At 49.7% G+C, this 23,751-nt stretch overlaps 2 protein-coding genes across 3 annotated transcripts; one reads left to right on the top strand and one right to left on the bottom strand.

Annotated features, from left to right (window-relative positions):
• Positions 1–8,707: 8,707 nt before the first annotated feature.
• Positions 8,708–12,664, top strand: ANAPC15 (anaphase promoting complex subunit 15). Of its 2 annotated transcripts, none has more exons than XM_054974068.1 (5): positions 8,708–8,789; positions 9,662–9,783; positions 10,396–10,455; positions 11,289–11,426; positions 12,267–12,664. In XM_054974068.1, the coding sequence occupies exons 2-5, from the start codon at positions 9,664–9,666 to the stop codon at positions 12,312–12,314; spliced, it is 366 nt and encodes a 121-aa protein (XP_054830043.1). In that variant the 5' UTR covers positions 8,708–8,789; positions 9,662–9,663; the 3' UTR covers positions 12,315–12,664. The 2 variants fall into 2 exon arrangements, with proteins under 2 accessions (XP_054830043.1, XP_054830042.1); XM_054974067.1 differs by having other exon boundaries at positions 11,286–11,426.
• A 2,584-nt stretch (positions 12,665–15,248) lies between these two features.
• LOC129326736 (transmembrane O-methyltransferase homolog) lies at positions 15,249–21,325 on the bottom strand. The gene is made up of 3 exons (XM_054975046.1): positions 21,064–21,325; positions 18,439–18,635; positions 15,249–15,569 (listed from the first exon to the last, which is right to left on the bottom strand). The coding sequence occupies exons 1-3, from the start codon at positions 21,323–21,325 to the stop codon at positions 15,249–15,251; spliced, it is 780 nt and encodes a 259-aa protein (XP_054831021.1).
• Positions 21,326–23,751: the final 2,426 nt, after the last annotated feature.

Genomic DNA, 23,751 nt, shown 5'->3' with positions numbered 1-23,751 from the left:
CTCACGAGTCATGCAGGGTTCAAAGAGGTTTTCTTCCAAGTAACTTTGCAACAGGAGTGCAACCTTCAATGGACAGGGGGAGCTTCCCAGCCCCAGGACACCCCCCCCCCCGTCTGCTTGGATGTCAGTGGAATTACAAACACGCACAAGATCCGTCTTACAAATGCTAGGATCTTGCTTGTGTCTGCTCATGCAGGTCTATAGCCTTTCTGGGGTTTCTGAAGGCGTGTTAATAAACATGCAAGTCATTTAGAGTCCTAACTTGATAACCACCCAGATTTCCTTGGAGGAAAGGCAGACTATGTCAGATGGCTGCATTAGCCTAAATAAGAATTGCCTCTACTCTGAGGTAGGTTTCATGCACTCCCTTGCCTTGCACAACATTCAATTACTAGCAATTACTAAGAGCGGACAGTTAGCATTTTCTTCCTGCTAGTATTTTTAAAATGTGCTTCCCTCTGGTCACCTCTCCCCGAACCTCAGGCTAATAGAAGCAGAGGGCCAAGCTACACATGACAAAAGACACTTGCCTGGCAAGTGGATTGAGTAGAGGGCAAGTGAACAGGGAGAAATACACTTGCCATTCAAGTGTCATTCGTCATGTGTAGCTTGGCCCAGAGTGTCAGTTTTGAAAATCACAGGAGAGTGAAGGGTTAAACCTCCCTTACTCAAAACCTGAGGCTCACATGTGTAGACCGGGGGGGGGGGGGGCCCTCAACAATACAGAAATCACTTAGGCCTGGTTATCTACTGGCTTGCCTTTGTTTCTCTGGAAACAAAGATACCTCCAATAAGCAACAGAAAACTTTACTGACTAAAAAGTGGATAGATCAAAGGAGATAGATAAAGACAGGTAGCCGTGTTAGTTTGTCTGTAGCAGGAGAAAAGAGCAAGAGTCCAGTAGCACCTCTAACAAAATTTGTGGTAGGGTAGGAGCTTTCGTGAGTCACAGCTCACTTCTTCAGACACCTGACTCATGAAAGCTCCTACGCTACCACAAATTTTGTTAGTCTCTTTCGACTCTTAGGTATTGCTCTCCTCATGCAACGGCCAAAGTATTTTTCTCATTTGACAGTACCGAAGCTCAGAACAGGTTTTAATCTGACAAGAATGAATGCTCTTCTCTCGGCGGTTTTGGAGGGTAGATACAAGAAAGTACCGTATGCTAACACAACATGCAGATGCCTATATGATAAAAATGAAACTATTGAACATATGATTATAGAGTGTCCCTTATTTGATGAGTTGAGGGCTCTACTTAAAAACATGGAACTACTTAACATGAGAGCTCAGGTGACATGGTTATTATCGGATACAAATGATTCCATTACTCTTTCTGCAGTAAAATATATAGGGCAATAATTAAACATCAGAGAAATAATATTAAGTAAGGTTCTTCCCTTTTAATTTCGGCTTAAGGCAATAGCTATATGAGCAGTGACAGATACAGACTCACGAAAGCTCATACACTACCACAAATTTTGTTAGTCTTATAGGTACTAAGGGACTTCTGCTTTTTACTAGATTAAAGGAGGAAAGTCAAGATATTCAATGGAAGTTCATAAAGCGGAAATGATAACTATCTCAAACCTAGTGTGATTATTTCCTTTTTTTACAGTAGAGTTCCTCCTTCTTCTAATTTCCTTTGTGGGGGGGGCTGAGTTCTGGTAGGGATCAAGAGAAAGGAGGTGCTGGGTGAGAGAAAGACAGACACATAATCGAAAAGAGTCCAGTAGCACCTTTAAGACTAACCAACTTTACTGTAGCATAAGCTTTTGAGAACCATAGCTCTCTTTGTCAGATGCGCATCTGACAAAGAGAGCTGTGGTTCTCAAAAGCTTATGCTACAGTAAAGTTGGTTAGTCTTAAAGGTGCTACTGGACTCTTTTCAATTTTGCTATTACAGACTAACACGGCTAACTCCTCTGCATCTAAGACAGACACATAGGCGGCAATTGAGGTGGGCTAGAAAACCTCTCGGATCAAACCAGACAGAATCACAGAGTTGGAAGGGGCCGTACAGACCCTCCAGTCCAGCCCCCTGCCCAATGCAGGATGAGCCTAAAGCATCCCTGACAAATATCCATCCAGCCTCTTCTTGAAAACTGCCAGTGAGGGGGAGCTCACCACCTCCCGAGGCAGCTGATTCCACCTTGGAACGACACCTTTGAACGACACTTTTGAATCCAGGAGGCTGTGCTTAAGGAAATGGCAGAGGGTGGGAGGGAGGGGGAGGGGAAGCTGTTGGGTTGCTGAGATGCCTGGAGAGGAGGGAGATCTGGAGATCTGGGGGGTGGGCTAGAAGGAGAGGGGGGAAGCTGGAGCAGGATGATGCAGCCGGATGATGTGGTTCTGGACCAAAACCAACAGGCTGAAATTGAATCAAAAGAGTCTTTGGCTAAACATCAGGAAGAACTTCCGGACAGTTAGAGCGGTCGCTCAGTGAAACAGGCTTCCTCGGGAGGTGGTGGGCTCTCCTTCTTTGGAGGTTTTAAACAACAACAACAACATTCAATTTCTATACCGCCCTTCAGGATGACTTAACACCCACTCAGAGCGGTTTACAAAGTATGTTTTTATTATCCCCACAACAACAACCCTGTGGGGTGGGTGGGGCTGAGAGAGCTCCGAGAGAGCTGTGACTAGCCCAAGGTCACCCAGCTGGCTTCAAGCGGAGGAGTGGGGAATCAAACCCAGCTCTCCAGATTAGAGTCCTGCCACTCTTAACCACTACACCAAACTGGCTAAGCAGAGGCTAGATGGCCATCTGACAGCAATGCTGATTCTGTGAACCTGGGCAGATCATGAGGGGGAGGGCAGGAAGGGCGACATCAGTGCTTAGTTCTTGTGGCCCCTTCTTACATGCCCGGGACAAGGCTGTTTGGTACCTTGGGGGTCAGGTAGTAAGTTTTCCCAGACCAGTTTGGCTAGTGATCCGGGAGGTGTTTTGCCATCTTCTGGGCCTGGAGCAAGGGTCACTGGGGTGTAGGGGGAGGTAGTTGTGAATTTCCTGCACTGTGCAGGGGGTTGGACTAGATGACCCTGAAGATGCCTTCCAACCCTATGATTCTATGATTTGCAAAGGGCTGGAAGAAATCTGGTGGGCTGAATGGAGGGGAGGAGAGAGAGAAAACAAGAAAAGAGAGGGGTTTATGAAAAGAGGAGGAGATATCTAAAATTCCCTTAGTATTAGGGAAATTCTGTGATATTTTCAGACATGGTTCTCTGCTAGTGGTTCTCTGTCGACAATGTCTCTCCCAGAGCTGTAAGGGGATTGTCTTGATATGCTGGGCCAGAATCAGCAGTTGATGAAGGAGGAATTGATTTCTAATTGAAAAACCGGACATTCTTTGGAAATGAATGAATCCGTCTGGTATTACACAATCTCTTATTACGGGGGGGGGGGGGAACGCCCTATATAATGTCTAGTTGAAAAACCTGACATTCTTTGGGAATGAATGAATGCATCTGGTATTACACAATCTCTTATTGCAGAAAAAAAGAACTCTAGAAAGGTACAGTTTCAAATAGACCGGATGGATACACGTGGTCGTGGTTGTGCATTGTAGATTCTTCAGTTGCCGGATCCAAAGGCAAACCTGCCTAAATCTGCGGCAGGAAATATAAAACGGAGTCCTGTGATGTCTTAAAGATTTACCAAATGTTCCTTCAACCTAAGATTGTGTGAGTTGGACCTCAGCACTTCAGATACAACTGATGGTCTGAGATCTAATTCAGGCCAGTTTATGCTGAAATTGTCAAGATCTCCCTGTCCCACATCTCATGAGGGTCAAAAGAGTCAAAACGGGAGAGTGAATCTTCATTCTCAGAGTGGCAGAGCCACCACCAGTCTCTAGCCCTCAAGTTGAGATCGAGAAGTCAGCTTTGCAAGGTAGAACAGTTTGCAGACTGAATTCCACCAGACCATTACTTGGGTAGCTGGATTTGGACTGAAGCATTGGAACACAAATAACACAGGAATAAGCAGGGCTCGTTTGGAGGGGGAACGCACTGGAGTGCCTGTTCGGCAGTTCCCCCAACAGTCAGGTGGCCCCACCCACCTGACTTTTGGGCATTTTGGGCCTTTTCAGCTTCAATTGGGGTCTAAATGGCCAAGATCGGGGCCGAAACAGCCCGGATTGGGTCGGTGCCAGGTGAGGGAACCCTCCCCTGCCCAGCACCGACCCAATCCAGGCTATTTTGGCCCAGATCCAGGCCGAAACAGGCCCAAAATGGCCCGTTTATTTATTTACCTGACTCTACCTGAAGTAGACCCTCTTGGGCAACTTCCAAGTTGTGACAAAATACATCACAAAGTCTTTTTTTTTTTTTTGCAGTAGATCGGGCACCTGTTTGAGAAATTTATCTAAGAGTTCAGCTCTGGATTCGTGACTGATTAACTGGTAATCCTGTTAATATATAAATAAATCTGTATTTATAATCTCAAATTGCATGTCTGTCACACTACACCCCACACAACACAGGCAACACTCAGGTGAGGGTGTTTTATGGATACGGTAGATTCTGAGAAAGTAACCATCTTCAGTGTAGCTTGTGTTGGAAGCACAGTGGTTCAGTGGTTCGGCACTCTGCTGGTTCGAATCCCACTCCTGCCATGAGCTCAGTAGGTGGCCTTGGGTCAGCCCCTCCTCTCAGCCCCAGCAGCTCCCCAGCAGTATTGCGGGGATAATAATAACACTGACTTGTTCACCGCTGTGGGTGAAGCACTGATCTGCCTAGAAGAGCGGGATATAGGTGCAGTTGTTGATGTTGTTGTTATTATTAAGATAGGACTTCCAGTGCAATCAAAAACAGACTTTAACCATTATAAACCCATTGAAATTGATGGGTTTAGAAGGGAGTAACTCTGCTTAGCACTACATTCTTAGATCACAATTCAGGCACAAAAGGCTAGCTCATTTTCACCTTTCCCAGCAGGGTTGCCAATAGACTAGGAGAAAAATGTCCTGTCCCTTTAACAGAGGCATAATTGCTGTTTTTTACCTGGTGATGTTATTTACCTCCATGATATGGAAAGCTTCAGCCACCCATTTCCACACATTGGAAGCCTCTCTTAAAGGAACAGGGCAGTTTCTCTTCCGACATCTTGGCAGCCCTACTCGCAGGCGTTGGAAGAGGAGGATTCAGCGCTGTCCCTTTCCTCAGGTTTCAGAGGGGGACAAAGCAAAGAGAAAGATAGAGAGGTCAGACCACTCTGTTTACTGCTCTGACTGTCCCTTTGATATGTAGATTGCTGTTCTCAGGATTTCCTCCTCCTGACTTCCTCCTTCTCTTCCTGGCTTTGTTCCAAGCAATACCTCTCTCCTTCTCCTCCCTCCATCTTGGCAGCATGGATGCAGGCCTTGCCCATCCTTAAACTAGATAGGTAGTTAGGATCTGTCTCTCCTCCTTTCCTATCAGAGTATGGAGTTCCTAAAATAAAGAACTCTTGTTTATTTTCTAAATATAAAGCAAGTGTATGATTTGTTATTTTCTCTCCTGCACACACACCAACCAGCAGAACCAGCTCACAACTACCTGTGATCATGCTTCCACTGCTAAACGAAAAACTCTGCTAATGGCCTAGGTTTCTGGGGCCAACGTACAATTTATTTATCACCAGGTGACACAGGGGTCACACTGGAGCATCAGCTGCAGCTTTATTCCAAGTCCTATCCTCAGTTCCTTCAGTCCAGCCTAGTGCTGGTCCTCGCACTGACCACTGAATATCTGTATCCCTGTTTGCCCCTGAGAGAGAATGCTGACTTCTGAGGAGCATTTTTTTTTTAGCATTCACACAATATCATCCGCTTTTTGTCCCATTTCCATCCACTTTGCTGCAATGGGATTAAAATCTGTTCCACTGTTTGTGGCAGTGTAAGCAGGCAAAAAACTTTCCCCAGGCCGCCTGCAGATTGCATGGATCATAAGAAAAGACCTGCTGGGTCTGACCAGCGTCCATCTAGTCCAACCTTTGTTTCATGCAGTGGCCAACCAGGTGTCAGAGGCTGAGGTAGGGTTGCCAGCTCCAAGTTGGGAAACTCCTGGAGATCTGGGGGGTGAAACCTGGAGAAAGTGGGGTTGGGGAAGGGAAAAGACCTTGGCATGGCCTAATTCCACAGAGTCCACTACCAAAAGTAGCCATTTTCTCCAGGTGAACTGATCTCTGTGGCCTGCAGACCAGTTGTAATTCCGGGAGGTCTCCAGCCACTACCTGGAGGCTGGCAACCCTAGGCTGAGGCCTTCCTCTGATGCTGCCTCCTGGTTTAATACCTCTGGATGTAGAGTTCCCTTTAGTCCCCACACTTAGTAGCTTTTCAAATTTTATTTTACTTCATTTATAGCCAGCCTTTCTTCCCAGCAGGGACCCAATGCCACTTACATCATTCTCCCCCCCCCTCCAGTTTTCCCTCACAGCCCTGAGGTAAATTACGCTGAGAGTTCATGACTAGCCCAAGGCCGCCCGAGTTTCCAAGGCAGAGCAGGGAATCGAACTGGGGTCTCCCAGACCCTAGTCCATCACTCCAGCCACTGCACTACCCTGGCTCTCAGGGCCAGTGACGGACCTCTCTTCCATAAATCAATCGAATACCCTCTTTGTGGCCACTGTTATGTCTGTCTGTGTGTGAAGTGCTGTCAAGTCGCAAGGGGCTTTCGAGGCAAGAGAGAAGCTGAGGTGGTTTGCCAGTGCCTTCCTCTGCAAAGTCTTGCATGGGGATAGACTGGAGTAAGGATTGCACTATTCGTTATCTGAAAGGCTCCGGCCTATTCAGCAAGCAAAGACCTCCAGCATGTGAAGTGTGTGTTGCATGGCTGCACTACAGTCCCTCCACAGGACAGCTCCTTTCAAGAGCAGAAAGAGACTTTGACCTCTGGACTTCGCTGAAGCTGGGCACAGACAATTATGGCTTCAAGTTCTATAAGGGCGTGGCAGGCTCAACACGGAGCGGAATGGTTTGTAAAGAAGTGCCAGGAGAAATGTGTCCCCCTGACACCGGTTGGTTCTTGGAGGAATTATTTTTGAAACACAGGGGGTTTCCCCCCAAAAAATTTATACTCCACCTTTCTGCTCTCCCAAGAGCCACCAAAGCAGCTAACAAATTAAAACATACATAATAAAATTAATTCTTAAGACCATTAAAACACTTGTCAGTGAAACAATTAAAACCAGTGCAGATACACATGTAAAAAAATTAAAAGCAAGTAACACACAGGGCAGGAAGGAGGGATCGCCGAGGGCATGTCAAACAAAACAAAGAAGCCGTCACCCACTGGAGGGAGACGGCAACAGAAGGGGTCAGGTGGGCTTCCCTAGGGAAAGTATTCCAGCGTTTTGGTGCCACTACTGAGAAGTCCCTCTCCTGGGTTTCCACCTGCCTAATCTCAGAAGGTGGGAGGCCCTGAAGCAGGACCTCCGAAGATGACCACAGTGGTCAGGTAGGTTTATAAAGGAGCAGCCCGTCCTTTCGAGATTTATTGTATGAGGGCCCAGGTGCATCTGGAAAATGGCCATTTGGGCAGGTATGGAGTTTGCTAGACCAGGGTGAGGGAGGAACAGCACACTGTCTATACACCTGCCTTTCAAGGGCTGGGACTCTTCCAACTCCAGGCTCCAGCAAGGCTAACCGATAGAAAGCCAGCCTTCCCAGTAGTTTCCACTTCCAAACACAGCCCACAAAAAGGGAGGTGGGAAACATGGCGGTATCCTTGGAGTCAGTGGAGGGCTAGTCAAGCATCTTCTTCTAGGATTGCCAATCTCCAGGTAGGGCCTGGAGAGCTCCCAGATCGACAACTGATCTTCAAGTGACAGAGACCACTTCCCCTGGAAAAAATGGCTGCTTTGGAGGGGGGAATCCATGGCCTTATACCTGCTGAGGACCCTGCCCTCCCCAAGCTTCACCCCCCAAATCTCCAGGTATTTCCGGGAGCTAGCAACCTTTACACCCTGACCGGGATAGCCCAGGTGAGCCTGATCTGGTCAGATCTCAGAAGCTAAGCAGGGTCAGCCTGGGTTAGTAATTGGGTAGAAAGCCTGCAAAGAAGCCCAGGGTCACTATGCAGAGGCAGGCAATGGCAAACCACCTCTGTAAGCCTCTCGTTATAAAAATCCTGCTAGGGGTCCCCGTAAGCTGTGACTTGAGGGCATTCTCCATCACCGGCAACCTTAACACAGCAGCTGGTAGAAGCATGCATGCATGCACGGGAGAGGAAGCAGCCCAGATACTCCGGATGCACCTTTACATTCGGGAAGGGGCATTATTAATATTAATTTTAAAATATTTTAATATTCATTTTAAAAATACTTTTTCTGATCAAGTCATTTAAACAAGCATCATTGCGTTGAATCTGAATCAAGCCTCTTCATTTTAAAAGAAGCTACAAGTAAAGGGAAAAGCAGCCACTTTGCTCTCTTCCCAAAAATGTACTGAAAGGGTTTCTCGGCCACGGCAAGTCACACTGCGCAGGCGCAAAAGCGAGGACTTCCCTCTCCCGTAGAAAGGCTGCTCCAGGAAAAGATCTCTATTACGCATGCGCGCTGAGCGTTCTAGGCCGCTTTTATAACACCGGAAGTTGTAAACGCGCTCCGTTCCGACCTGGAAGTGCCGCTAAAGGCTGCGGCGGTCTAGGAATAGGCGTGGGTGCATCTCTATGGCTTCAGGCGAAGTCTTTGCTGAGGAAACTTTTTTTAAAAAAAAGCTATCCAGGCTATCACTTCCGGGGTCAGCGAGTATTTCCGGTGGTTTAAATCTGCCCCGGCGTTTTCTTGCGCCTCCGTCCTCAGGTAGCAGGTGAGGAAGGGGGGAACGCCCCCCAAACCAGCCACGTAACGTGGGTGGGCGTGACCTGGATACTGCTTTTACCTAGGGTTGCCAAGTCCTGGTCGGGAGATTCCTGGAGGTTTGGGGGTGGAGGTTTGGGGAGGGACCTCAGTGGGATATAATGTCATGGAGATCATCCTCCAAGCACCGCTTTTCTCTAGAGGAGTTGGTCTCCAGCCACCACCTGGAGGTTGGCATCCCTGTTTTCACCCGGCCTCTGAGTACCCTTAGAGGGACCCCTATTTTGCTTGCTTACTCTCTGTATTGGGTGCTCCTTCCCAACTCTGGTTGCCAATTCCTAGAGACTTGGAGGGGGGGTAATGCTTGTTTAAGGAGGGCAGGGGGGCTCAGGATGTCATGCCACTGAGAACCCACCCTTCCTTCCAAGCAGCCATTTTCTCCGGGGGGATGCATCTCTGTGGTCTGATGGGGTGGGTGGGGGTGGAGAGTGCCCTCAAGTCATAGCTGACTTATGGCGACCCCTGGTGGGGTTTTCATTGCAAGAGACTAACAGAGGTGGTTTCCATTGCCTGCCTCTGCAACCCTGTTCTCCCATCCAATTACTAACCAAGGCAGACCCTGCTTAGCTTCTGAGATCAGGCTCACCTGGGCTATCCAAGTCAGGGCTGTGGTCTGGGGATGATATAATTCCAGGAGATCTCCCGCCCCCTCCTGGAGGCTGGCAACCCTAGATCAGGCCTTGCCACTCTCCAGGGCAGCCATTCCCTCCGTGTGAACTGGTCTTCAGTCCGGAGATCAGCTATAATTCTGGGGGATCTCCAGTCCTCTCCTGGAGAGTGGCGACCCCTGTCACACAGCCCTGTTTCCTCCTCCTCTGGCAGGCATGTCCACCCTCTTCCCCTCCCTCTTCCCCAGAGTCACGGAGGCGCTCTGGTTCAACCTGGACCGGCCCTGCGTGGATGAGAACGAGCTGCAGCAGCAGGAGCAGCAGCACCAGGCCTGGGTGAGCTGTGGAGAGGAGGAAGGCCAGCGGGGCAGAAGGGCAGAGCCGGGGGGGGGGGCAGGGATTCGGGGCCGAAAGTCTTGCATGGCCACTCGCTTTGCCATAACCCGACCCTTGCCCTGAAGTTCAGCACAGAGGATGCCAGCAAAATCAGATCAGAACATCATGACCTGAAAAATCTGTTTCTTCCCCGCACACCAGCCTTTTAAATTTCGTAACATCCAAGAGTTTTGGTGAGTTCAAAAGCTTGCACAATGTTTGGTGGTCAAAAAATTCACTCATTACTCCACCTTTCTTTTCTCCAAGGACGCCAGGACAGCACAAATAGTTCTCCCTCCTCTTTTATCCTCGCAGCAGCCCCAAAATAAAGGAGTTAGCCCAAGGCTTCCCAGTTAGCATCATGGCTGACGGGAGATTTGAACTCAGGTCTCCACTATCCTAGGCTAACACTGCACCTGCCACTTTTGTCAAGCTGGCTCTCCCCCCCCTCCCCAGCTAGAAACTTAGTGGGATGCAGGCACCCCTCCCCCCCAACCCTGGCTGCTGTCTTTCTGCTGCCAGTCCTGCCTGGCTTCTCTGTACTGACTTTGTCTTCTTGCCCATTGATTGCAGCTGCAGAGCATCGCCGAGAAGGATAACAACTTGGTCCCGATAGGGAAGCCTGCTTCCGAGGTAACGCTAGTGTCATCCTATGAATGCATGGGGCAGCTACATATATGTGAATAGGTGTGTGTACTTGATTGCATGGTGTGTAAAGGAGCCTCTGTATCCAGAAGTGTAAGATGTTGGCAGCCCTGGACTGAGGAGGTTAGAATTAACTGAGGGAGCAGTGGTGTGTTACTGGAGTCTAAGGGGACTGGGAGCTCTTTATGAGGGGAGAGGGCAGAAGGAAGTGTGTGTGGGGAGGTCATGAGCCTTTGGTCCATAGATGCATTTTCAGTTTAAAACCTGGAATCCACCCTGCCCTGCCGTGTAGGGAGAGGATGGAATGAACGTAGAACTGAATGTTGTGCAGAGGAGTGCTTGGGGTTGTGTCACAGGTGAGGAGGGGGCAGGATGGGTGGTGTGATGCTGGTAGGCACAGGGGGATCGAGGATTGGCAGTAGGACAGGTGAAGTGGTGCTTCTTGGCCGAAGGTGTTGAGAAGGGGCTTGAATCCCAGTGCGGAAGAGCCAGTTTGGTGTCCTGGTTAAGAGCAGCGGGACTCTAATCTGGAGAACCGGGTTTGATTCTCCAGTCCTCCACTTGAAGCCCGCTTGGGTCAGTCACAGCTTCGAGGAGCTCTCTCAGCCCCACCCACCTCACAGGGTGTTTGTTGTGGGGATAATAACAACATACTCTGAGTGAGTGTTAAGTTGTCCTGAAGGGCAGAATATAAATCGAATGTTGGAAAGGAGAAAGTGTGCCTGTGGGTAAGGACTTAGCGGAAGGTCATGAGGTGGTGGAGGGAAGCCAGGGAGGGGTGATGGGGAAGTGACAGCTGCCCCTTTGCTTTGCCTTAGCAGACTTATGATGAGGAGGAAGAGGAGGATGACGAAGACGATGAAGACAGCGAGGAAGACTCTGAAGACGATGAGGACATGCAAGACATGGATGAGATGAATGACTACAATGAGTCTCCCGATGATGGGGAGATTAACGAGGTCTGGTGCGCCGGGGCAGGGGCTCCATGTTGGCTGGGTTGCATTCCGTTCCTGAGGCTGGAGAGAATTCCAGGGGCTTCTGCTAGGCCAGGCTGTGCTCTGTTCTCCTGTCCAGCAGCTCAGCACCCTCTGGAGCCTGCTGGCGGCAGTCTGCAAGGGGGGTTTGCGGATCCTTCCTCGGCATCTTTGCTGTATGTTTCTCTGGTTTAAAAGCCACCAGTCTGCTGAGAAGATTCAGACCTTCCTCTGGAAGTTCTTGCATCTCCTGTGGGAAACTACAGCTCATCCCGCTATGGGCTATGTCAGGCCTGGCTTACCTTTTCTAAGAAAAGTACAGGTTCCAAGTCTGAATCTGCCATCGTAGGCACATTTTCCTGGGCATTCATGAACACCCTGGGACGTCTGTCTGAGTAAACCTACTTAGGACTATAGGGCAGCTGGATTTTCTTTTGCTTTTCCCTGTCCCTGAGGGCGTCGGTGCTCCACAGTAGGTGCAGAGTGCAGCACTGTGCACCGCTTGGAACTAACGTCATTAAAAGGGGTACCCATCTCTTCAGCTTATGAAGGTGGTCATCCAAATATGCGGACAGTGCTTGGCGGTATTTCAGATGGGACGGTCGGGCAGTTGAGAGGGACTTCCAAGGCTGGGAACCTCTCTGGTGAAATTCCAGCTCATGACCTCTTATGGTTCCATCCATTGATTGTCAACTTTCTGTTCAGCTTTTTGTTGTTGTTTTTGTTGTTGTTATTATTCGGTATTTAGCCCATCCTCTATTATTATTTGGCATTTAGCAAGCAGGCCTCTAATGTGTTTACCATTTTCCCTTTCTCCCTCCCTAGGTGGATATGGAGGGAGCTGAGCAAGATCAAGACCAGTGGATGATCTAGACAACGAGGTGAGAAGAGCAAAGGCCCACGTCTGGACATGAGTCTGTACCCTGCAGCATCGTGGCACGGAGGAGGAATGTCTTTGGAAGGCGGGGCTCTTGAAGGCACCCAGTTGGCCTTGAATCCTCGGCTGGAAGTCGAGGGCAGGTGTGTTCCGCCACCAGACTATCTCCGCGGACTCCTTTGCAGACATTCCGCGGAACCGGCCTGCAGAACACTCCAGGGGAAAGGACTGTAGGTTCAGCAACGCCTTTTTGGAGCCAGGGGTGTGTGGGTGTGTGCATGTGTGTGCGCTTGTGGTTTCCTCTTGGCGGAAACTGTTTTGTCAATAAACGTTTTTCTTACCTGTTCTGGTGTGGTCTGAAAATCCATCACTGGGGCAAGTGGGGGGAGGAGGGGCTGTGGCTCAGTGGCAGAACGTCTGTTTGGTGTGCAGAAGGTCACGGGTTCAGTCCCTGGCAGCTCTAGGTAAAAGGGCCAGGCAAGGGTGATATGAAAGACCTCTGCCTAAGATCCAGGAGGGCTGCTGCCCGGCTGAGGAGACGAGACTTCTCTGATTCAGTAGAAGGCAGCTTCGTGCATTCTTGCACTACTTTCCCGGCATATTTCCTGCCCTGGTCTGGTGGTTTTAATGTCTTTTTTCTGCTGTGGGGAGGGAATAGCTCCAGAGGACAGCTGACCCATTCCAGTTCCTCCTTTTGGGGTGGGAGCAGGACTGCAGGACTAATGCAAGTAGATTATTTGGCGGCCTCGAAGAAGAAGAGCCCTTGTGGACCCGCCTTCCCTCAGGCAAGGGCAGTCAGGGAATCCAGCCTGGGTCGGGTGTCTCCCAAGAGAAAGGAAGCAATCTGTATTCCGCTACTCCTGCCGGTTCGAGCAGCTGTTCTCCTTGCAGTTGTCTCCTGTCCCAAAGAACTTTGGGCCACCATCACCACCTTAAGAGTCTTTCTGACTTGGGATGCTGAGCAGATTGTTCCTTAGGTAGAGTTCTCTGTGGTGCGCCTTCCCTGCATCCCTTTGCTCAAACCTTTGTAAGGGACGGAATGGGAAAGCCTTTGAAGGTCAGGTTGTTCGCACAGGAGAATCGGACCTCTACAATCTGCAAATCACCAGTTTTTCAGGATTTGCCTCAGCTCAGCAAAGGGGACGCATCCCATCCACCAAGCGTTCCTGTGGCTGCCATGCAAAGTTTCCTGAAGCACATATGTGACTCACAGCAGACCAGGCTGCGTGTGTGGGCATTGCTACTTGTTTTCAGGTTTTTTTGTACAACAATCAGAGCAAGCACGAAGTGTAAAGGGGTTCGCAGACTCCAAACCCCGGAATCCACAGGACAGGGAAAGCCAAAGCAGAGTTTCAGCTGTCCTTGAACCTGGAGGCCGCCATCAGTACCCCTAACTAAGTCCTCACCTGAGACTGGGGGCCAAAGTCTCAGGCTAAACTGGACTTTACCTGTGTTTACCTTAGCAAAATAGTTTAACAGTGGCACAAGACAAATTGGTCAAGGCACTGCCTTCAGATTGAAGCCATGAAGCAGACTCACAACACAGATAAAGTATAGTTGCTTTTATTAAACAGTGATCAAAGTTACAGCTGGAATGTGCGCAGAAAGAATAAAGAAAACGAGAAAGCGAAAAGCTCCTAATTTCTAACATACTGTAGCAAGAGGGAAAGCCCATGTATTCCAAGGGCACTGAGACCCAGGGACGTGCAGCCACTTTCCTGCCTCCCCACAGCAGGACAGCTGGCTCTCTGCAAGGCACGAGGAGATCAAGCAGTGCTCATGTCCAGTTGAACCCCAAGAACAAAGATTTCAACCTGTACTCCCTTTTGCCCAGCAGCCAATCACCTTGGAGCGTGGTGTAAAGGCGTAGGATTCCGCATACGCTCCAAGACCCCACTTTAGGGCTCGTCCAGAGGTCAGGCTGAACCTGGATACGGTGACTTAAAGAAACGTGGTTTCGGCCGTACCTGTTCACCTCCCCCTTAGTTTCTTTCCCCCCCCTGCCTTGTCCCCACATCCACGTGAAGTGTTACCTGTTCTGGATGGGGTGGCATTCTCCTTGAAGGATCAGGTCTGTTGTCGGGGTGTTTGTGCGTTCTTGGACCCAGGCCCACTGCTGGGTAAGCAGGTGACAGCTGTGGCCAGGAGTGCCCTTTACCAGCTTGGTCTGATTAGCCAACTGAGACCTTTCCTGGGCAGAAAACATCTGGCCCCTCTGGTACACGTCCTGGTTACAGCTAGATTAGATGACTGCAATGCGCTCTATGTGGGGCTGCTCTCGAAAAGTGTCTGGAAACTTCAGTCGGTGCAGAATGCTGCAGTCAGGATGCTGAATGGAGAGGGTCACAGGGACTGTATCACTCCTCTCTTCATTGCTCCCAATACGTTTCTGAGCACAATTCAAGGTGCTGATGTTAATCTTTAAAGCCCTACATAGTTTGGGACCAACATACTTGTAGGACCTCCTGCTCCTTTATGGACCTGCCCAACCAGTGCAGTCATCTTCAGCGCTCCTGCCTTATGGCAACCAGAGAGGGCCTTCCGGGTAGCGTAACCAACATTTTGGAACTCTTTCCCCAGGGAGATTTGTCTGTCCTTTCCATTCCATCTTCCTCCAGTAGGTGAAGACTTTTGGGTTTCGTCCGGCGTTCCCTCAGCGACCCCTCTGTCCCACCCTATGTTTTAATTGTTGTTTTTATGTTGTGTGTGTGTATTTTAGCTTTGGTTTTAGTCGTTTTAATGACGTGTTTTGTTTTGGTTTTAATGATCTTTAAGCTGCGTTTTTATGATGTGTGTTTTTAATCTCTTAGCTGCCTTCGTGGCCCTGATGAGGGCAGAAAGGCGGGGAATACATTTTGTAAAGAATTAACTAATAACATGGGAGCCCCTTTGCTGCTGGCGGGTGCCCTTCAGTCCGGAGCCGTCGCTCATCATTTTAGACCTATATAGGTGAGCTGAGCCATGCCGTCACGAATGGCCCGGAAGTACTGCAGGCTGGTCCGGTGCAATTTCCACTGGTACTTGCCACAGGCCTTGACGTACTGCAGGAACTGGGGTGCCCCCGGGAAGATGATGTTGTCGGCCAGGATGGTGGCCCCCTCCGGCAGAAGGTTGTGGGCCTCCAGAAGTTGCAGGTCCCGCAGGTAGCAGCGTTTCCAGTGGTCCATGAAGACGAAGTCAGCTTGGAGCAGCCCGTGCTTCTCTTTGAGCTGGGGGATGACTTCCTCCGAGGACCCCACAATCAGCTCCACCTGCCGGCAGGAGGAGAGAAGAAGAAGCCAAGTCAATTCAGCCCCTCCGGAAAAAAAAAAGACCCCCCCCCGAGCAAGATCCTCCCCCTGCCCCTAAAATGACTCTAGACACGGCACTCATTCTCTGTCAGACGCTTCTGGAAGATCACCAGCAAGAAATGCTTATCATATATCTTGATGTTTCGTCCATTCACTCTTCGAATTCTCTTTTCACTTGCCTAATTGTTAACTTGGGAGAGAAGGAAACATGGTATGGCCCAGCCTCGCCAGATATTGGAAGCTAAGCAGGTCTGGCACTTGAGTGAGTAGCATAGGGTTGCCAGGTCCCCTTAACCCTCCCAGAAGGCTTGAGGAGGACCTGACACTCACCTTACTAGTCCTCATTGCACGCACGCAAAGCACACACACACTCCCAGGCCTGTGTGATGATATCAATTCCTGTTTAAGGCCCAAATCAGCCCCCTGCAAAGCATGGAAGTGCTGTCAGGGTGACGTGATGACATTACTCCAGGAAGTGATGTCATTGCACCACACCGGAAGCGCACCCGGGAGGCCTGTTTCCTCACCTTCCCCCTCTATGGCCAAGTGAGTGGTGGCAGGGAGGGCGGAGGGTGGGAGTGGGGACCCCCCGCCCCCACTGGGGGAATAGCAACCCTGGTGACCACCAAGGAAGATTTTGCAGAGGAGAGCAATGGCAAACTATCTCTGCTTCTCACTCGCCTTGAAGGCCTCTTCTTGCTCAGGTCGCCATAAGTTGATTGCGACTCGATGGCATAGACAGACACATAATTATTAACTTACATTTCTTTTGCCAGTACTGGCGCTCCCTTCTATTCACCTCACTGGGGTAAAACAGTCAATCTTTAAAAAGAAGCTTTTTTCTTCTTTTATGGCTTCCTTGACTTGGGTCATTAACGGTGCAAGAGCCCTTTTAGACTTCATACGAGGTTGCTTTCTATTTGGGCCTCAGTTCGTGTGGTTTGGAATCGCTTCTAAGCATCCTCTGGAGGTTTGACCCTCTTGAGTTTCCCTTTCAGCTTCCTTCTAACTAGTCCCCTTCTTTTTGTAAATGCCTCTCTTTTGAAGTCAAAAGTTACAGCTTTGTACTTTGGGGGCAACTTTCCATTGACATGAATACTCAGCTTAATAGAATCAGAGAATCATAAGAGTCGGAAGGGGCCATACAGACCATCTAGTCCAACCCCCTGCCCAGTGCAGGATGAGCCTAAAGCATCTCTGACCAATATTCATCCAGCCTCTTCTTGAAAACTGCCAGTGAGGGGGAGCTCACCACCTCCCTAGGCAGCTGATTCCACTTTTGAACTACTCTGACCGTGACAACGTTCTTCCTAATATCCAGCCAGTACCTTTCTGCATGAGATAGCATTTTGGTTACTGTTCTCAATCAGTGCCACAACATCTACATCTCACACCAGGTCTCAAGGCCAAGATCGCGAACCATCTGCTTGGCTCCGTGACCAAGTTTGCCAGTGGGTGGTTGCTTTTGATGTCTCCCCTGATTTTTACAGCCTGATTGGAGCATGCATTTAGCCACTCAACTCTCACCTAGAATTTGGGGCTGATTTTTACCCAATCAGCCCCTGGCGTGACCTGCTGCTTCCACGTTCTGCTGGAAATGTCATTCCTGGAGCGATGAAGAAAGGCTCTGGAGCGTGCAGGAGAGCACTCCAGGAGGATTTCAATCTGTTCCTGTGCTTTCCTCCCACCAGCCAGGTGAGAGGTGGTCGGGAATGGAAGCTGAGAGCATAGGGTTGCTAGATACCCCTCACCTCCCGTCAGGAAGGTGGAGTCCCTGGCACTTACTTTGTGTGTTGCATGAGGTCTTCTTTCGCGTATCCTCTGGAGCCAGCGTGATGACATCCCTTCCAGAATTGACGTCACCAGCCGTGTGAGTCCTCCTGCGCTCCACACGGGGCCGATTCAGCCCCAAACGAAGCACGGGAACGCTCCCACAGGCAGCCCGACAGCATCACTTCCAGAAGTGACGTCACCACGCTGGTTGAGAGCGCATGCACACCACATGATCCTGAGGTGCCTGCCAGTGGGAGTCAACCTCTGGGAGCTTGCCCCCTCCCACCAATCGCTGGGTGATTGGCGGACAAGGGGGCAAATTCCCCTTGATTGCTGGGTGATAACGCTATGGGAGTGGGAAATCCCCCTCCCCCACTGGGGGAATGAGATCCCTATGGTGACTCATAACAACAACAACATTTAATTTATATACCTCCCTTCAGGATGACTTAACACCCACTCAGAGTGGTTTACAAAGTATGGTATTATTATCCCCACAACAAAATACCCTGTGAGGTGGGTGGGGCTGAGAGAGCTCTGAGAGAGCTGTGACTGCCCCAAGGTCACCCAGCTGGCTTCAAGGGGAGGAGTGGGGAACCAAACCCGGCTCTCCAGATTCGAGTCCTGCGCTCTTAACCACTACACTAAACTGGCTCTGACCCAATGAATGAAAGACCTCCAAATTGTCCTATCATTAACAGGCTTGCTTAGATCATGCAAAATGGAGGGCGTGGCTTTCTTTATTAAGTCAAGCCATCTCATTTGGGTCTTCCTCTTTTCCGACTGCCCTCCATAGACAATACAAATGATAATAATTAAGCAATAATTGAAGTGCACTCCCTGCCATCATCTTTTTCTGGCCTGTCAACATTTTTATGTGTAGGGATTCCTTCCACGGGATTTGAAAAATTATTGGGGGGGGGGAAGTTGAGAAATGCTGGCCTAGCCAAAATATCCACTAATTCCTATCTCTAGCAAGTAGGCACTGCAGGCCGAAAATAGAGTATAGTTTGCCAGGTGAGCGGCAAGGTCTCCTACCCCATCCCAGGATGCTAACCGTGTCGTCGTCGAAGCCAGCAAGGCGGATCACTTTCTCAGCCACCGATGCTTTGCGTGCATCCATCTCCACTGTGTAAAGACGAGCGCCCAGTGGAAGGGACTGGGCTATGAGGATGGTTGCATAGCCACAGTAGGTGCCCAGTTCCAAGACAGAGAGGGGGGCCTTCTCGTAGATCAGCCGCTCCAGGATTTTAGCTGGAAGCACAAAGGAAGTCACAAAAAGAAGAACATAGCAGGCCCCAAAAGTCCTGCCTGCTTTCTTCCCCAGCTGCTGACAAACAGGGCAATTGTGGGTTAACGCTAAACACCTGAAACCTGATCCCCGTAATCAACACACTACACAAATTGCTATCATGCAGCAATATTAATTACATTACTAAAGTGCAAGCGCAAAAGGTAAGTACAAATTCACAGAGACTTTACAACCGTTCATATTGCCTGGAGCATATAAGGAAATGGATACAAGTCATCCTATTGGCTATTGCTCAATAGTATATATACATCAAAGAACCAATCATACAGGGTATACAAAGTTTCATAATATAAATACACAATAATGCTTAAAAAGTCCCACAGTTCATGTGCAGTTCTGAAGAGGGGTGGTGGAGGTGCAAGATGTTCCTCTTTTTTGTTTCTTCCACAGTTACAGCGGGGTGTAACTCTCCTAAATCAGTCACCTCCTGGATGTATATGTGGGCAAATCACCAAGAGGACGCCACGATGTGTTCTCAACGTTGGGGTACCCCTCCAAGAGTCCCAGAATCCCGACAGGATGCTAGCTACTCTCCCGTTTCATCACCACTTTCTCAGGGGAAAAGTCTCAAAATTCGGTATCAGCTCACAAACTTTACTCTGTGTCTTTTTCTTACGGCTAACAAGCTTTCTTCCCAGAGCAGGGCTCAGACTTGGTTGAAATGTGGCTGAGCCAGCTGTGGGGCTTTGCATTCCTCCAGACTCTCCTTCGGCACTCTGCGCAAAGCAGCTATGTTGGATGTTTCGCACGGGGGGGGGGGGTCAGGCTGCCTGCTTTCACCAAGACCCTGTGTGAGTGCAGAGCTCCACGGCGCAGGGCTTTGGCCTTGCCGGCATCGCTGCAAAATCGAGCCTGATTTGAGCACTTCGGGAAAATAAGCTCTGCTGAATTCTTGAAACTCACCAACAAAATGCTGAGCAGGGTTGATTTCTAAAATTCAGTTTGGGGGGCTATTTTAAAAAATCTCTAAGCCTTGCTTATAATTTTTTAGCAAGATAAATTGTAAAGTGGCATTTTCTGGGACGACAACAGGTTCAGCTTACTGTTATCAAGTTCTTTTGCCTCAAACCCCCCCCCCCTTCCTGCTTCCTTGCATGCAGAAAGTCCCAGGTTGGTTCCATCACTGGCATCTCCAATTAAAAGGAACAGGCAGTAGGTGATGTGAAAGACCTTCGTCTGAGAACTGAGAACTGATGAGATGCCTGCTACAAGGAGGACACGTGTCAGTTTCCCGCAAGTTTCCTTGAGAAGTGTAATGAGAAAGAACCTCTGCAAAGGAGAAGAGAGAGAGAATCCTCCTTCTCCCTGGCAGAGGTTAACTCTAGGCATCTTGTCTAGTCCGCTCAGCGCCCTGTCGCCCACTGGCATGCTCAGTTCCTTCAGTTCCCTCTGGCTGCTGAGTGCATTTAGGAGAGAAAGGGGAGCGCGCTTCCTTTCTTCACTGCCAGCGCACTTTCCCTCTGACCACTGCCGGCACGCTCGGCTCTCTCTCGCTGCCACTGCGCTCGGCTCCCTCTTGCCTCCACCAGCTCCCCTCGCTCCCCTAAATACATTCCGCAGCCAGAGGGAGCCAAGCATGCTAGCGGTGACAAGAAGGAGCCGAGTGCGCTAGCAGGGGTGAGAAGGAGTGTGCCTCTCTTGCTCCCCTAAATGCCCTCGTCAGCCAGAAGGGAGCCAAATGTGCCAGTGAGCAAGAGGGAGCTGAGCAGACCAGACAAGACGCCTAGAGAAAGAACCTCTGCCAGGGAGAAGAGGGATTTTCTCCCTCTTCTCCCTGGCAGAGGTTCTTTCTCACTGCATTTCCCATGGAAACTTGTGGGAAACTGACATGTGTCCTCCTCGTGTTGAGCATCTTGTCTAGTTGGGCTCTGGGTAGACAATACTGACCCTGATGGGCCAAGGAGCCTCCCAGAGAGAAGGCAGCTGCACATGCTCAAGTGTGTGTGTGAATGTGCAGTCAACACTGTAAGCAACCATGTGTCAGAGGCTGGGAGGTGCCTGTGCTTCAGCTCTTCACAGGGTGTGTGTAGGTCAGGAAAAATTGAATTTGTTACCTCTACCTCATGATACGTCCAGTTTATTCGAAAGAGTCTTGTGGCTTTTTCCCTGAGGCCTTTCCATTCATGCGAGATGTGAACTTACCCATGTTGTGCGCGGGAAAGGCATTTTGCACATGCTCAGAGGTATTGGTTGGATAACTTGTTTTGTAAACAATATTTTAATGTTATTGCTACAGATGTCAAACCTTCAGTATGGGAAGGAAGGAAGGGGGGAGGGAGGGGGAGAGAGATGAGAGAGAGACGAAAGAGAAGGAAGGAAGGAAAGAAAAGTTAGCAGTTATTGCATCTTTAGGTTTCTGAGCAACCTCACCTTTCTGGGGTCCCAGATTACTGAGGTACTCGCAGTGGTAACTCCACTGGTCAAAGGTCTCCAAGATGTGCACTGGGTCTCCAGGGATGGCATGAGTGAGGACATACTGGAAGGCCCTTTCGTCCTTGGGAATGCCAGTCAAGTAGTCCTGCAGCCGTCGAACCAAGACTGCTCGGTAGAAGAGTAGGAAGTAGTGTCGGTAGCGGAGAATCAGAGTGAACATGAAAGGAATGAACGCCAGCGCAATGGCTGGGGAGACCATGGCTGTGTGTGGAGTGGCAACCGAGCTGGGAGATGTTCCCAGACCTAGGAGAGACACAGACGGGAAGGGAAAGCTTTATTCCTGATTGTTCGGTCTCACGTTCATTTTATGTCGCTTCCAAAAGAGCGATCGATGCATTTCCTCACTCCCCCGACATGTTCAAGGGATTGGAGAACGTCATTTGTGTCTGGGTGATGAGTGTCATTTGATTTCAGCTGCTGCTGTGACACTGATACCCCTGCAAACATTGGGACTCTTGAGTATAAACAAGCGGGCAACTGAAAACCTAATGAGATTTTATTCCAGCATAAGTTTTGGGGAACTCTTGTCCACAAAACTTGATGCAGGGAAGAAAAAGTTTCTTGTTCTTTAAAGGACCACTAGCCATCTGCTTGCTTTTGTTGCAATAGACTGGCACGGCTCCTGCTGGAATTAAGAGAAAAGAGGCTCAGGTTATGGTCTAGAGTGCCTAGCAGCGGCCACAGGGGGAATGCCAAGACAAGACCAGCCCACCCCCGGCTGACTCTCCCCCCACCACCGCCTGTAACCATTAGAAGCACTTATAGAAGTGAAAATGCAGATCCAGTTTAAGCTTCCTTACCTTCAACATTTCTTGCTTTCCCTCGTCCTTTTAAAAGAGACATGTGTTTGCCATTTGGGACCCATCTTTAGTCAGTGAAAATAGTGAAAACCAGGCAAGCAAGCCCAGACTTTCTCTGCGTTGCCCTGCCTAAAATCTATGAAGCGTATATCAGTCAATGAAGAAGCTCACAGCCCCTTTCCTATCTGACGCCAACAGGAGTCAAACCTGTTAAGGGTTTCTCCCAAGGGGGAGAAAAGTTTGCATTTTGGAAAGAAGAGGAGGAACTTGGGAGATGCCTGAGGGGACTGGGTTCTTCTCTCTATCCGTCTCACCTGGAAAGCTGGAGGTAAAAAGCGCGGGTCAGAAGGAGCTGCTGTCGCTGTCAGGGTCTGAAATGCAAGAAGCCGGGGAACCTCGCAGCTGGGGGGTGGATCTGCTCCGCCTCGGAGGATGAGATGGAGAGAGCCTGGTTGCCGCTCTGGCCCTGGGGCTGCTCAGGAGATCAGGGTGAGCCCAGCAGCCTCCCTGCTCAAGCCCATCAATGATGGATGATTCTTGAGCCTCTCAGGTTACCTGTTTGCACCTGCCGTTCTGGAGCAGGTAGCTCCAGAGGGAGTGCCTGTCCAGGCTGCATGGATAGGAGAGGGCACAGCCTGTTACAGAATGAAGCTTCATCTATTTCACCCAGGCCCCAAGGCCCCCTGCTGGGACTCACCTGCCCAGGCAAGCAAGAGAGTACAAAGCAAAATGAAAAAAAAAAGTGAAACCTTAGTAAGCACAGCCCTTACCTTTGGCTGTTAAGGACTGTGCTTAGCAGGGGCTCACCTGTCGGCTGGGCTGCAACCTTGGGCCAGGTAGTGGGTGCTGTAGATCCCTCTACGCAGGGCTACCCTTGGGTCTGACCCGGAAACTGCAGTGGGTCCAGAATGCTGCTGCTCGGGTCCTGATGGACGTTCCATTCAGGTCACGTATTACACCTGTTTCGCAGCAGCTTTTCTGGCTCCCCGTGGAGTTCCGGGTCCGTTTCAAGGTGTTGGTGTTGACCTTTAAAGCTCTAAACAGACTGGGAGCAGCACACCTGAGGGACCGTCTCTCCCCGTATGAACCCCAGAGAGCGCTCCGTTCAGCAGATAAGAACTTGCTGGTGATCCCTGGCCCCAGGGAGGCTCGTTTGGCCTTGACCAGGGCCAGGGCCTTTTCAGTCCTGGCCCCAACCTGGTGGAACTCTCTGTCTGAAGACACTCAGACTCACCAAGATCTGTTATCATTTCGGCGGGCCTGCGAGATGGAGATGTTCCACTGGGCATATGGTCGAGGCCAGTATTAGGACCATCATTGAGCTTCCCGTCGCCTTCTCCTATCCAATGACTTCCCGTCCGTCCGGGTGTCTCCCTCTTTGTATTTGAGAGCAGGAATGTGCAATAGGCCATCTGAGTTATGATTTTATGATATGATTTTAATTGTATTTATATAATTATGTGTTTTATGAATGTTGTACCCCGTCCTGAGTCCGCTTGTGGGGAGGGCGAGCTAAATACCAAATAAAGTGCCAGAAATCAAGGGATGGTTTCACCCAAGCTTCAGGTTTCCTTCCAAGCTTGTAGGAGACTCAGACAACAGATGCCGGTGGGCTGGCCTTGAATCTCTAGATAGGAGGTTGAAATCAACAGGAGTCTTCGGACACCTCAAAGTTTAGCTGAAGGACACCTTTCCCTAGGGGGAAATTGGGTGTAAAACTCAAAGTTAAACCTGTATCTTCTACAAGAAGTATTTTTTTTTAAAAAAAATTAACATTTCCAAATCCAATCAATATACATAGAAAGCCAGGTATCATTTATAACCA

This window comes from Eublepharis macularius, chromosome 3, assembly GCF_028583425.1.
Source record: "Eublepharis macularius isolate TG4126 chromosome 3, MPM_Emac_v1.0, whole genome shotgun sequence".
NCBI classification, from domain to species: domain Eukaryota; kingdom Metazoa; phylum Chordata; class Lepidosauria; order Squamata; family Eublepharidae; genus Eublepharis; species Eublepharis macularius.
The sequence above is the reverse complement of the archived record's forward strand: the minus strand, read 5'-3'. Positions and strand labels throughout refer to the sequence as shown.